At 44.5% G+C, this 15,234-nt stretch overlaps 1 protein-coding gene across 1 annotated transcript in view; it reads right to left on the reverse strand.

Moving 5' to 3' along the window:
* acer3 (alkaline ceramidase 3) overlaps positions 1-15,234 on the reverse strand; it is a 271,554-nt gene that overhangs the window by 108,729 nt on the left and 147,591 nt on the right. Inside the window, exons 5-6 of the mRNA XM_070891651.1 lie at positions 14,311-14,392; positions 10,464-10,499 (exon numbers count right to left, since the gene is read on the reverse strand). Coding sequence (XP_070747752.1) covers positions 10,464-10,499; positions 14,311-14,392 — 118 coding nt within the window. The remainder of the gene's footprint in view (positions 1-10,463; positions 10,500-14,310; positions 14,393-15,234) is intronic.

Genomic DNA, 15,234 nt, shown 5'->3' on the forward strand with positions numbered 1-15,234 from the left:
TGTACCATGACACCCAGGTCTCTTTGCACCTCCCCTTTTCCTAATCTGTCACCATTCAGATAATAGTCTGTCTCTCTGTTTTTACCACCAAAGTGGATAACCTTTGGAGATACTACATTTAATCCCCTCGTCTAAATCATTAATGTACAGTGTAAACAGCTGGGGCCCCAGTACAGAACCCTGCGGTACCCCACTAGTCACTGCCTGCCATTCTGAAAAGTCCCCATTTACTCCTACTCTTTACTTCCTGTCTGACAACCAGTTCTCAATCCATGTCAGCACACTACCCCCAATCCCATGTGCTTTAACTTTGCACATTAATCTCTTGTGTGGGACCTTGTCGAAAGCCTTCTGAAAGTCCAAATATACCACATCAACTGGTTCTCCCTTGTCCACTCTACTGGAAACATCCTCAAAAAATTCCAGAAGATTTGTCAAACATGATTTCCCTTTCACAAATCCATGCTGACTTGGACCTATATCACCTCTTTCCAAATGCACTGCTATGACATCCTTAATAATTGATTCCATCATTTTACCCACTACCGATGTCAGGCTGACCGGTCTATAATTCCCTGTTTTCTCTCTCCCTCCTTTTTTAAAAAGTGGGGTTACATTGGCTACCCTCCACTCGATAGGAACTGATCCAGAGTCAATGGACTGTACATTAATGATTTAGATGAGGGGATTAAATGTAGTATCTCCAAATTTGCGGATGACACTAAGTTGGGTGGCAGTGTGAGCTGCGAGGAGGATGCTGTGAGGCTGCAGAGCGACTTGGATAGGTTAGGTGAGTGGGCAAATGCATGGCAGATGAAGTATAATGTGGATAAATGTGAGGTTATCCACTTTGGTGGTAAAAACAGAGAGACAGACTATTATCTGAATGGTGACAGATTAGGAAAAGGGGAGGTGCAAAGAGACCTGGGTGTCATGGTACATCAGTCATTGAAGGTTGGCATGCAGGTGCAGCAGGCGGTTAAGAAAGCAAATGGCATGTTGGCCTTCATAGCAAGGGGATTTGAGTACAGGGGCAGGGAGGTGTTGCTACAGTTGTACAGGGCATTGGTGAGGCCACACCTGGAGTATTGTGTACAGTTTTGGTCTCCTAACCTGAGGAAGGACATTCTTGCTATTGAGGGAGTGCAGCGAAGGTTCACCAGACTGATTCCCGGGATGGCGGGACTGACCTATCAAGAAAGACTGGATCAACTGGGCTTAAATTCACTGGAGTTCAGAAGAATGAGAGGGGACCTCATAGAAACATATAAAATTCTGACGGGGTTAGACAGGTTAGATGCAGGAAGAATGTTCCCAATGTTGGGGAAGTCCAGAACCAGGGGTCACAGTCTAAGGATAAGGGGTAAGCCATTTAGGACCGAGATGCGGAGGAACTTCTTCACCCAGAGAGTGGTGAACCTGTGGAATTCTCTACCACAGAAAGTTGTTGAGGCCAATTCACTAAATATATTCAAAAAGGAGTTAGATGAGGTCCTTACTGCTAGGGGGATCAAGGGGTATGGCGAGAAAGCAGGAATGGGGTACTGAAGTTGAATGTTCAGCCATGAACTCATTGAATGGCGGTGCAGGCTAGAAGGGCCGAATGGCCTACTCCTGCACCTATTTTCTATGTTTCTATGTTTCTATGTTGGAAAATGACTGTCAATGCATCCACTATTTCCAAGGCCACCTCCTTAAGTACTCTGGGATGCAGTCCATCAGGACCTGGGGTTTTATCGGCCTTCAATCCCATCAATTTCCCCAACACAATTTCCCGACTAATAAGGATTTCCCTCAGTTCCTCCTCCTTACTAGACCCTCCGAACACTTTTATATCCGGAAGGTTGTTTGTGTCCTCCTGAGTGAATACCGAACCAAAGTACTTGTTCAATTGGTCCGCCATTTCTTTGTTCCCCGTTATGACTTCCCCTGATTCTGACTGCAGGGGACCTACGTTTGTCTTTACTAACCTTTTTCTCTTTACATATCTATAGAAACTTTTGCAATCCGTCTTAATGTTCCCTGCAAGCTTCTTCTCGTACTCCATTTTCCCTGCCCTAATCAAACCCTTTGTCCTCCTCTGCTGAGTTCTAAATTTCTCCCAGTCCCCGGGTTCGCTGCTATTTCTGGCCAATTTGTATGCCACTTCCTTGGCTTTAATACTATCCCTGATTTCCCTTGATAGCCACGGTTGAGCCACCTTCCCTTTTTTATTTTTACGCCAGACAGGAATGTACAATTGTTGTAGTTCATCCATGCGGTCTCTAAATGTCTGCCATTGCCCATCCACAGTCAACCCCTTCAGTATCATTCGCCAATCTATTCTAGCCAATTCACGCCTCATACCTTCAAAGTTAGCCTTCTTTAAGTTCTGGACCATGGTCTCTGAATTAACTGTTTCATTCTCCATCCTAATGCAGAATTCCACCATATTATGGTCACTCTTCCCCAAGGGGCCTCGCACAACGAGATTGCTAATTAATCCTCTCTCATTACACAACACCCAGTCTAAGATGGCCTCCCCCCTAGTTGGTTCCTCGACATATTGGTCTAAAAAACCATCCCTTATGCACTCCAGGAAATCCTCCTCCACCGTATTGCTTCCAGTTTGGTTAACCCAATCTATGTGCATATTAAAGTCACCCATTATAACTGCTGCACCTTTATTGCACGCACCCCAACTATCTGTCCCACTTGTGACAGGGACTATGGTTCTCGTATTGGACGGTTCAGCCACCTAAGGACTCATTTTAAGAGTGGAAGCAAGTCTTCCTCGATTCCGAGAGACTGCCTATGATGATGAAATGTTGACCAGAAATCAGAAGAATCTGCTTTTTCTTCGAATAGTGTTATTGGATCTTTTACATCCACCTGACGAGTAGACTGGGTCTTGGTTTAATGTCTCATCAGAAAGACAGCACCTCCGACAGTGCAACAACCCCCACAGTAATACATTGAAGAGTCAGCATAGATAATGTGCTGAGGTCTCTGTAATGGGACTTGTACCCACAACCTTTGGATCCATTTCAGATCTGAAACTGCAACCACTGAACCAAGGCTAGAAGTCAGGAACATCCGCAGATTAATACATCCTCAGTTGGAAATCGAACGTTTATTTAGCAGACTAAGCAAACCACTCCTTCCAGTCATTTGGGCAGGCAGCGTGGACGAGCAACATCATGTCCAGACATCCTCAAAAATCTAGGATGTTTACGCCTACAGAGCTATTGCTGGTTTATTCAGTGGAAAATAAATCTTCCTGTTGCTTTTGGCCACTTTAATCGGAAAAGCCTAAGAGGGGGCTTTGGCACAATAGCACTGGAGCAGTTGTCACACAATTACACAGGATATACGGCACAGAAACAGGCCATTTTGCCCAACTAGTCCATGCCAGCGTTTATGCTCCACTCGAGCCTCCTCCCATCCTTCCCCATCTAACTAGCAGCTTAATCTTCTATACCCTTTCCCTCTTGTGCTTATCTAGCTTCCCCTTAAATGCATCGATACTATTCGCTTCAACCACTCCCTGTGGCAACGAGTTCCACATTCTCTGGGTACAGAAGTTTGTTCTGAATTACCCATTTGTTTTCTTGGTGACTATCTTATATTGATGGCTTCTAGTTTTGCTCTTCCCCACAAGTGGAAAATTTCTCTCTATGTCTGCTCTATCAAAACCTTTCATAATTTTCAAGGCCTCTATTAAGACAATTCAGCCTTCTCTTTTCAAGAGAAAAGAGACACAAGCCTGTTCATCCTTTCCTGATAGGTAGAACCTTGCAGTTCTAATATCATCCTTGAAATTTTTTTTAGCACCCGCTCCAGTACCTCTATATCCTTCTCATAATAGGGAGACCAGAATTGTAAACAGTATCCCAGGTGTGCTCGAACCACGGTTCGATTCAAGATTTGCATAACTTCTCTGCTTTTCAATTGATGGAATACTCTCCACTTGCCTGGATGAGTGGAGCTTGAACAACACTCAAGAGGCTCGACACCATCCAGGACAAAGCAGCTTGCTTGACTGGCATCCCATCCATCACCAGCACACCGAGACTGCAGCGTTTAACATCTGCAAAATGCACGACAGTACCTCACAAACCCGTGACCTCTATCACCTAGAAGGACAAGGGCAGCAGGCACATGGGAACACCATCACCTCCATGTTACCCTCCGAGTCACACACCATCCTGACTTGGAAATATATTGCCGTTCCTTCATCATCGCTGGGTCACAATTCAGGAACTCCCTCCCCAACAGCACTGTGGGAGTACCTTCACCACACGGGTTACAGCGGTTCAAGGCAACGGCTCACCACAGCTTTTCTCCTTCGAGCCTGCTCCGCCATTCAATAAGATCATGGCTGATCTGATCTTGGCCTCAACTCCACTTCCCTGCCCTCTCTCAATAACCTTTGACTCCCTTATTGTTCAAAAATCTGTCTACTTCCACCTTAAATATATTCAATGACTCAGGCTGCAAGTGTCGGCAGGTTATACAACAATGGGAGGGCAACTTGGCTGATACGAATTCCATTCATGTGCACTCCCATAGCAGGAGGGTTACAGGAACAGAAATCTTGGCTAATATTTCCTCTCCTGAGCCCAGTAGGAATCAAAACCAATTTTAGTATCCTTACCGCTGCCCTGTTTTGGATCAACCCAAGACGTGTGGTCTGTATGACTCAGTACTATGGCAAGCGGTTCATTTATCTACTAATCCACCTATGGAAGTTCTTCAATAAAATGCTTAAATTGCACGAAATCATACTTTTCTGTGAAGCATTAAAACAGTAACCTTTTCTTCTTGCAAATTATTCAATACAAGTCCATCTCGTTCCCTCTGCTCTAGCAAAGCCTGGGAATCTGGATTATGGTTTCCATCAAACCACTGGCATTGCCGTACTGTTATCTGGCAGCAGGTAGAAGGACTGAGTTAACATGAGGTCAGTTTTTCCTCTTCCTGGAAATCTCAAATGCCTAGCTGTCACACACCACCCCGAACAAGGCAGCCAAAACCTGATGAGTCCTTCCAAGTCCAGACAGTATTTACGCTTAGTGTGTTTTTTAAAAAAAACAGAAATTGAGAAATCAGTGTTGTCTAAACAAAATGCAGGGTTGATAGGATATAGAAACATAGAAATTTACAGCGCAGGAGGCGGCCATTTCGGCCCATCGTGTCCGTGCCGGCCGACAAAGAGCCGCACGGCCCTCGGTCAGCAGCCCTGAGGGTTACATATAAACCTATGAACAATGGCGGAAAGGCACAGAGCACCCAGCCAACAAGTCCGCCTCACACAACTGCGACACCCCTTATACTGAAACATTTTACACTCCATCCCAACCGGAGCCATGTGAACTCCTGGGAGAGGCAAAAACCAGATAAAAACCCAAGCCAATTTAGGGAGAAAAAAAATCTGGGAAAATTCCTCTCCGACCCATCCAGGCGATCGAAACTAGTCCAGGAGATCACCCTGGCCGTATTCGATTCCCTGCAGTACTTACCATTGTTATGTATGTAACCACAATGTAACACCACTGTATTACTGTATACACTCAACCTAGATGCACACCTTGACCACAAGGGGTGAACTTGTGGGAAACACTCCTTACCTGATCTCACAGGTATAAAAAGGGAGGTCCCACGCAAGTCATCGTCTTTGGAGTCCTGTGAATAAAGAGTTACGGTCACAGAATGACCGTGTCCCCAGAATGTGCCTCGTGTGGTTTCATACTGTAGAGTAAGGACTTTACAACCATTATATCTGCGCCGGCCAACAAAAGGTTATCCAGTCTAATCCCAATTACCAGCTCTAGGTCCGTAACCCTGCAGGTTTCGGCACTTTAAGTGCCCATCCAACCATCTCTTAAAAGTGGTGAGGGCTTCTGCATCCACCACTCTTCCAGGCATGACTGGATACATAGAGAACCAATGTCCCCGTTAAACTGTGTGACCGGGCAGCAGTCGGGAGGTCCCCGCAGGTTGCTTCGCAGCTTTTAAGTAGAAAAACCGTGCATGCGCGGAAATTTGAATGGACCACACAGCCATGAAAGGGGTCTTGCACCCAAAAACAAATTCATGGAAATATTGTCAAGAACTATTTCACGGTGGAAAATTTGCAGTTGGTCATTGGCATTCATAAGAATTAGGAGCGAGAGTAGGCCATTCAGCCCCTTGAGCCTGCTCCGCCATTCAATGGGATCATGGCTGAACTTCTACCTCAACTCCACTTTCCTGCACTATCCCCATATCCCTCGATTCCCTTAATATCCAATTCAAGACATTTCACCGTGTTAGGTACTTCGCCCAATGCTTCAAGGAGAACTCTTGAAGTGAGGAGCCTCAAGAAAAGGGGCCAAGTTCCAATGCTCATTGTACAGAGCGTTACCAAGTTTGAAAGGAGTAGAAGATAAGACAAGATAAATCAGGTAACATGATTAGGTGATGGTGTGTTGGATTAAAGGCCTGAAAATTGTAGATGGGCAAGAGGTAAGGAACTTCTGAGAAAGAATATGTAGGACAGGAGACTTTGTGATGAGCCCCAATTACTAGATATGGATATTTAAGGAGGAGGAAGAGCTTGTAAAACAGTGCATTTGGAGCTCAGAAGTAACAAGAAACAAAAAATGAGAGCATCAATAACCATAGTATTGATACAGGAAAAAAGGAAGGGCTATGGGATAAAAGCAGGGGAGTGAAGGACGTTCTTGTTATTGAGGGAGTGCAGCGAAAGTTCACCAGACTGATTCCCGGGATGGCAGGACTGACATATGAGGAGAGACTGGATCAACTGGGCCTGTATTCACTGGAGTTTAGAAGGATGAGAGGGGATCTCATAGAAACATATAAAATTCCAACGGGATTGGACAGGTTAGATGCAGGAAGAATGTTCCCAATGTTGGGGAAGTCCAGAACCAGGGGATACAGTCTAAGGATAAGGGGTAAGCCATTTAGGACCGAGAAATGATAATGATTGGATAGAGTCTTATACTGTGATAAATCCTGCGATTTTCCTAACTTACAGTAACAGGTGTCATTTTCTCTCCAAGTAAGTCATTTAGTTTAAAATAAATATTAACTTTTTGCACCCCAGCTGATGACAATATAGTACAGCCAGTTAATGTTCTCTGTAAGCTGCGCTTTGTTCTAAGCGGCCTGTTTCTTTTAAGGCGAGGTCCCTTTAAATTTCTGCGCATGCGCAGTATTTACAATGTAAAAGCCGGTAAGCATTGTTGCCAGTGCACTGGTACATTAGTTTTGAGCACCTCGAGTCTTGTCGTCGAGAGCATGCAGAAATCAAGCGCAGGCAGCGGAAAGAGCTTGTGGCAAACCAGTCCCTCCCACCCACCCCTTCCCTCACGACTATCTGTCCTACTTGTGACAGAGACTGCGGTTCTTGTATTGGACTGTTCAACCACCTAAGAACTCATGTTAAGAGTGGAAGCAAATCTTCCTCGATTCCGAGGGACTGCCTATGATGATGACATTAGTTGTACAGCACTGGTACGCGAGCTGATACAGTACTGTAATGCCACAACGCTCCAGTTGGTACAGTCCTAAGAACATAAGAAACAGGAGCAGGAATAGGCTATAAGGTCCCTCGAGCCTGCTCTTTCAATAAGATCATGGCTGAACTTCTGCATCAATTCCACTTTCCTGCACTATCCTCATATGCCTTGGTTCCCTTAGTGCCCAAAAATCTATCGATCGCAGTTTTGAATTTACTCATCGATTCTCTTCCCCCCGATTTCTCTCTCTTCCCCACCCCCCCCGCCTCCCAACACCCGTTTCTCTCTCCCTCTCTGGGGTAGAGAATTCCAAAGATTCCCAACCCTCTGAGTGAAGAAATTCCTCCTCATCTCAGTTAAACGGCTGACCCCTTATCCTGAGATTACGATCCCAAGTTCTAGACTCTCCAGCCATGGGAAACAGCCTCCCAGCATCTACCTTGCTAAGCCCTGTCAGGATTTCAATGACTGAGTCAAATGTTTCCAAGAATAAACTGCATAAATAGTACTCTGCCCAGACTGGCGTTCCCTTTTAATCGGTTGAAGGAAGAAAGTGTTGCACATCATTTAGGATAATTACTCAGTTCCCATGTTCATGTACTTGCCTGCAGAAACAGAAAAGTTAATTGCATACTACCCACACCCAGTCTGTGGTTTTGTGATGGGCAAAGTAAGGAGTGTCGTACCAGAAGAAGCAAAGCTAATTGCCTAATGATGATATGCTGTGGTTTTCAGGATCACAAAACCGTGCAAGTGCTTAAAACTACAGCCCATACACCCCAGCTCAATATAACCAGGTATCAGCCGCACGGAAGTGAACAGGACAGAGAACTCCGAATGGGTTGACTTAAATAATGTGCAGAAATCTTCTGGAGAAGCCGGATTCTAACTCCTGTTTTGTACACTGCTGCATTTTGAGACACATGTATGATGAGCAAATCGCTCCGTACAGTGATTGAATACCATAGGCTTCCCCTCCCACCACACTACACCGCTAGCTCTCCTGAAAGTGCTGACTTTTTGTGGGTACAGTTCCAAGATGTCTACAGTGCACTGCAGCAGGTCCCAGACAGAACGCATGAAAGTTATCTCAGGAGAATTCGCCATCTGGCCATATAAAATGGGAAGTCAGCTCATCCCGGGAAACGAGGAGTATGTGGAGAACGCACTTACAACACATAAATTAAACAAAATCCATTGAGGTGATGATTAAGCAGGAGTTCTCAGAGCTCATAATAAAACCATCACAAGAGGAAAATGGTAGGACACCGAGAAATGTAGAGGAACAAAAGGACCTTGAAATCCATGTCCACAGATCCCTGAAGGTAACAGGCCAGGTAGATAAGGTGGTTAAGAAAGCATAAAATACCTGCCTTTATTAGCCGAGGCATAGAATACAAGAGCAGGGAGGTTATGCTTGAACTGTATAAAACACTAGTTAGGCCACAGCTAGAGTACTGCGTGCAGTTCTAGTCACCGCATCACAGGAAGGATGTGATTGAACTAGAGAGGGTGCAGAGGAGATTTCTATGATTCTAGGAAAGCTCACTCTGAACTTCCATGAAAGTACTGTTGGCTTGAACTCATTTCCATGGGTATACTTACTTACTTACACATACACACACAAAATTCAAATTTCTTTTAAATCTGGAAAGCAGCATTTAGCCATTGACTAGTACTCAGGACTCTTTCTGCACCTTTGTACAGTGACCTCAGTTAGTGAGAGCTGCGGGTATAGTGAGGTAAACAAGCATAGCACGTTGATTATATGACTGTAGTGCTGGGCTACTCAATATAGTGCTTTACTTTAAATACAAGGTAGGTTACAGAAATATATATTGATAGCATATGTGCACCGTGTCTCTTCGTGATCACTCTGGTATATAGCTAAGTGAGTGGTGTTCAAATCCTCAGATGACACACTGAAGCTGTACAGATCTCTGCTCAGGACACAGATGCGGTACGGAGTACAATTCTGCAACACAAGGGTCTTGGAAACAGCAGCAACGAGGCTGATCTCAGATCTCAAACCAATGAACTCAGAATGACTTGATAAGCTGGGGCTCGTATTCAAAAATTGACTTCCAAGTGGTCCTTTTAGACGTGTAGAAGATACTTACTGGACCGGGGAGGGGAATAAAAACCTAGAACAGTACTTCCGGTTATGCAAAGGCAGCAGGACAAGGAGGTGTTGGTTCAGGGCCAAGTTTAGGGCAGATGCCAGGAAGAATTTCTTTATGGAGAGACGGATCACAGCCTTAACAGATAACAAGCGAGGACACTGGAATGCTTTAACAGATTGCTAAATCTACACTGGGGGAATTGTTCAATTGGTATTCTGGATCAACATTTTATAAGTGGAACAGAGGTGGTTAATCCAGAGTACTATTTAAAGTTAAATCATGACTGCAGGACAAGGGACATAAGCACAAACTAGTGACTGGCATATTCAGGTCTGATGTCAGGAAGCACTTTTTCTTACAGAGCGGCAAATATGCCCCACCCTCCCTTGCTCTCAACGACTGTGACAGGGACTGTGGCTCTCGTATTAGACTGTTCAGCCACCTAAGGACTCATTTTAAGAGTGGAAACAAGTCTTCCTCGATTCCGAGGAACTGCCTGTGATGATGATGATGCTTGGATTGTCCTGGCAAGTAGAATGGGGAAGGCAAAAACTCCACAATGCTATTTGAGAGGCTGTTTGATGCTGTGAAGGGGGAAAAGGGAGGAGGAAACGCCTGGATTTCCTGAGATGTATGAGCTGGATGGACCAAACAGCCTCTATCACCTGTATGTGATCTCTGGACACTAACAGAAAAAGACCATTTTATTCACCCGCGTTCAATTTTTTCCTGTAATTTACAGGGATTACTGTATCTTTCTTCTCATTCAGTATCCGGCAATAGTTTGTGTATGGACGGTCTGCTTCCAAAAGTGATAATCTTTAGCTTTACTAACCTGGTGAAACACTGGCTCCTTCCACTGGAGATATACCTGTTCAAAACAAGAACAAAGTAACTGGAACACAGAACAAACCAGAAAGCCTTCAATAATAACTGCATCATTAAATATCCCCAATTGCTCTTCAATCAAGCAACAGCCAAGGATCAACAACCATGGGCAATTGGAGCTGTTATTACAGCAGATTAATCTGAACTATGCAATGCTTTCACCCAGCCCCATACAGCATTCCAGTAGTTCCAATGTGTACCAGCGTAAATGCTTACTTGCCTGGTTTTAATGTAGTGCACTGGAAAAGCAGCAGGGTTGTTTCAATTTCCTCTCTTGTCCCTTTGCACCACTTAGTTTTAATTTCATATGTACTGTACGAGTTACAAAATATGAATCAAGTTGTTGAGTGCAGAACTGTGACAGCACATGGAAGTCCCTGCACAATGCGGAATGCAGGTGCAATCGCCCACATCACTAGGCTTCCAATCGCCTCTGTGGGCAGCAGGTACGATCAGAGGGAGGTTTCTCGGCTTGCTCTCACTTCCCCTATGGGCAGCAGGTACTACTGGTAACCAAACTGTAGCAATAGGGTGGAGGAGGATTTCCTGGACTGTATAAGGGATGGTTTTCTAGACCAATATATCGAGGAACCAACTAGAGAGCTGGCCATCCTAGACTGGGTGTTGTGTAATAAGAGAGGATTAATTAGCAATCTTGTGCGAAGCCCCTTGGGGAAGAGTTACCATAATATGGTAGAATTCTTCATTAAGATGGAGAGTGGCACAGTTAATTCAGAGACTAGGGTCCTGAACTTAAAGAAAGGTAACTTCGATGGTATGAGATGTGAATTGGCTAGGATAGATTGGTGAATGATACTTAAAGGATTGACGGTGGATTGGCAATGACAGACATTTAAAGATCGCATGGATGAACTTCGACAATTGTATATCCCTGTCTGGCGTAAAAATAAAACGGGGAAGGTGGCCCAACCGTGGTTAACAAGGGAAATTAGGGATAGTATTAAATCCAAGGAAGTGGCATATAAATTGGCCAGAAAAAGCAGCAAACCTGAGGACTGGGAGAAAATTAAAATTCAACAGAGGAGAACAAAGCGTTGAATTAGGAGGGGGAAAATAGAGTATGAGAGTAAGCTTGCAGGGAACATAAAAACTGACAGCAAAAGCTTTTATAGATAGGTGAAGAGAAAAAGATTAGTGAAGACAAATGTAGATCCCTTGCAGTCAGAATCAGATGAATTTATAATGGGGAACAAAGAAATGGAAGACCAACTGAACAAATACTTTGGTTCGGTCTTCACTAAGGAAGACACAAATAACCTTCCGGAAATACTAGGGGACCAAGGGTCTAGCGAGGAGGAACTGAAGGAAATCCTTATTAATCAGGAAATCGTGTTAGGGAAATTGATGGGATTGAAGACCGATAAATCCCCAGGGCTTGATAGGCTGCATCCCAGAGTACTTAAGGAAGTATCCCTAGTAATAGTGGATGCATTGGTGGTCATTTTCCAACATTCTGTAGGCTCTGAATCAGTTCCTATGGATTGGGAGGGTAGCTAATGTAACCCCACTTTTTAAAAAAGGAGGGAGAGAGAAAACAGGGAATTATAGACCGGTTAGCTTGACATAGGTAATGGGGAAAATGCTGGAATCAATTATTAATAGCAGCACATTTGGAAAGCAGTGACGGGATCGGTCCAAGTCAGCATGGAATTTTTTGAGAATGTAACTAGTAGAGTGGACAAGGGAGAACCAGTGGATATGGTGTATTTGGACTTTCAAAAGGCTTTTGACAAGGTCCCACAAAAGAGATTAGTGTGCAAAATTAAAGCACACGGTATTGGGGGTAATGTATTGACGTGGATAGAGAACTGGTTGGCAGACAGGAAGCAAAGAGTGGGAATAAACGGGTCCTTTTCAGAATGGCCAGCACTGACTAGTGGGGTACCGCAAGGTTCAGTGCTGGGGCTCCAACTATTTACAATATACATTAATGATTTAGACGAAGGAATTGAATGTAATATCTCCAAGTTTGCAGATGACAGTAAGCTGGGTGGCAGTGTGAGCTGTGAGGAGGATGCTAAGAGGCTTCAAGGTGACTTGGACAGGTTAGGTGAGTGGGCAAATGCATGCCAGATGCAGTATAATGTAGATAAATGTGAGGTTATTCACTTTGGTGGCATAAACAGGAAGGCAGAATATTATCTGAATGGTAACAGATTAGGAAAAGGGGAGGTGCAACGAGACCTGGGTGTCATGGTACATCAGTCATTGAAAGTTGGCATGTAGGTACAGCAGACGGTGAAGGCGGCAAATGGCATATTGACCTTCATTGTGAGAGGATTTGAGTATAGGAGCAGGGAGGTCTTACTACAGTTGTACAGGGCCTTCGTGAGGCCACACCTTGAATATTGTGTACTGTTTTGGTCTCCTAGTCTGAGGAAGGACATTTTTGCTATTGAGGCAGTGCAGCGAAGGCTCACCAGACTGATTCCCAGGATGGCAGGACTGACATATGAGGAGAGACTGGATTGACTAGGCTTATATTCACTGGAATTTAGAAGAATGAGAGGGGCTCTCATAGATACATACAAAATTCTGACGGGATTGGACAGGTTAGATGCAGGAAAAATGTTCCCGATGCTGGGGAAGTCCAGAACCAGGGTCACAGTCTAAGGATAAGGGGTAAGCCATTTAGGACCAAGATGAGGAGAAACTTCTTCACTCAAGAGAATTGTGAACCTGTGGAATTCTCTACCACAAAAGTTGTTGAGACCAGTTTGTTAGATATATTTAAAAGGGAGTTAGATGTGGCCCTTATGGCTAAAGGGATCAAGGGGTATGGAGAGAAAGCAGAAATGGGGTACTGAAGTTGTATGATCAGCCATGGTCATATTGAATGGTGATGCAGGCTCGAAGGGCCGAATAGCCTACTCCTGCACCTATTTTCTATGTTTCTATGTTTCCTCCCAGCAAATGGCTCAAGAGCAGTACTGTTGGGTTATTGCGCTGTATTCAGTGGGAATACTGTTAATGAAAAGCCATACTCCAAGAAAGATCCTTAATGCTCAGTTGGTAACACACTCGCCTCGGAGTCAGAAACTTGTTGGTTCAAGTCCCACTGCAGTGGCTTGAGCACAAAATCTAGGCTGACACTCCCAGTGCAGTACTGAGGTGCACATTCGGAGGTGCCATCTTTCGGGTGAGACATTAAACCGAGCCTGCTCTCTCGGGTGGACTTAAAAGATCCAATTTCGAAGAGGAGCAGGTGAGCTCTCCCCAGTGTTCTGGGTCAATATTTATCCCTCAACCAACACCATTAACACAGATTATCCAGTCATCATCAGCAGTTTGTGGGAGCTTGCTCTGCGCAAATTTGCTGCCGCACTTCCTGAACAGTGACTACACGTCAAAAAGATCGTCATTGGCTGTAAAGCGCTTTGGGATGTCCCGAGGTTGTGAAAGGTGCTATATAAATGCAAGTCTTTCTTTCAATGGCCTGACGAGAGAACATCACCTTTGAGTCAACTTTAAAGAAGGAAAGGGGGAATGGGATGGTCGCTGGCCTCTGCATTTTTTGGGTGCTGATGCTTGCCTTTAACGCTACCCACCATCCCTCGGTCTCTCACTGAAAGCTAAAATATGCTGGTATTAGAATCGGCACAGAGAGATGTATAATCGATCCAAACTCAGCTACGACACAAAGACAATGGCCCCAATCTGGAACGCACAGATCCTTTTTTTTTAAAAAAAAAGAAAACAGATATCGTCATGCAATATAAAAATGAATATCCTGCAAAGAAAGCAATTTAAAAATAATAAGAATATAAACTTACTATGGTCACTAGCCCACTGAATAGTACCAGTATAAAAATTAGAAGGTAGTTGCGCGTGTTCTTGTGTTTGAAGCATTCGTACCTGTACGAAATAACAGAATATTAGATTTAAAAGAGCTGAAAGGCCGTAAACCCAATTCTTGATACAATGCTGTGCACACACTTGGAATGACAGAGATCATAATTTTTGAAAATATGCTATTCAGGATCAATTTCAATCTTTATTTTATTTTATTTTTTGCAGTGTTTCAGATGCACAACGTCTGGACCGCTGACATTTTTTTGGTTTTCATTATTTCTCTCCTGAAGGCGGTGTGTTCCCGCTGTCCAGTTCCACAAGTGGCATAAGAACATAATAATTAGGAGCAGGAACAGGCCACACGGCCTCTCGAGCCTGCCCCGCCATTCAATATCATGGCTGATCTTCGACCTCAACTCCATTTTCCTGTCCGATCCCCCCATCCCTGGATTCCCCCCCCCCCCCCCGCCCCCCAGTCCAAAAATCGATCGATCTCAGCCTTGAATATACTCAACGACTCAGCATCCACAGCCCTCTGGGGCAGGCAGCAGTCCTCTGGTAGCGCCCAAGTGCAGCATTCTTAGCAGACGTGCCCAAAAAAAAGGTGTTGTGAGGCTACTGTGGCGGGGACTGTCTGCTGAGCTGGATCCTTCCCTTACCCAAGGTCTACTGGATTTAGCGATTAGAAATGAGAACTCGGTTCAAATTTTCCACTCTTTAAGCAAAGGCTCTTGGTGACAAGAATACTGTCCCAGGCCAGTTCCAAATGAAGTCAGCTAGCTAAGTAATGGGCAGGGATTGAGTACTTGGCCTTTCTTGTAGGTACTGCTCAATATCGCACCTGATGCTTTATCCTCTGAGCAAACGGTAGGAGCCTGAAATCACTCCCACCTATAGAAGCAAGT

Source organism: Pristiophorus japonicus, chromosome 10 (assembly GCF_044704955.1).
Source record: "Pristiophorus japonicus isolate sPriJap1 chromosome 10, sPriJap1.hap1, whole genome shotgun sequence".
Taxonomy (NCBI): Eukaryota; Metazoa; Chordata; class Chondrichthyes; family Pristiophoridae; genus Pristiophorus; species Pristiophorus japonicus.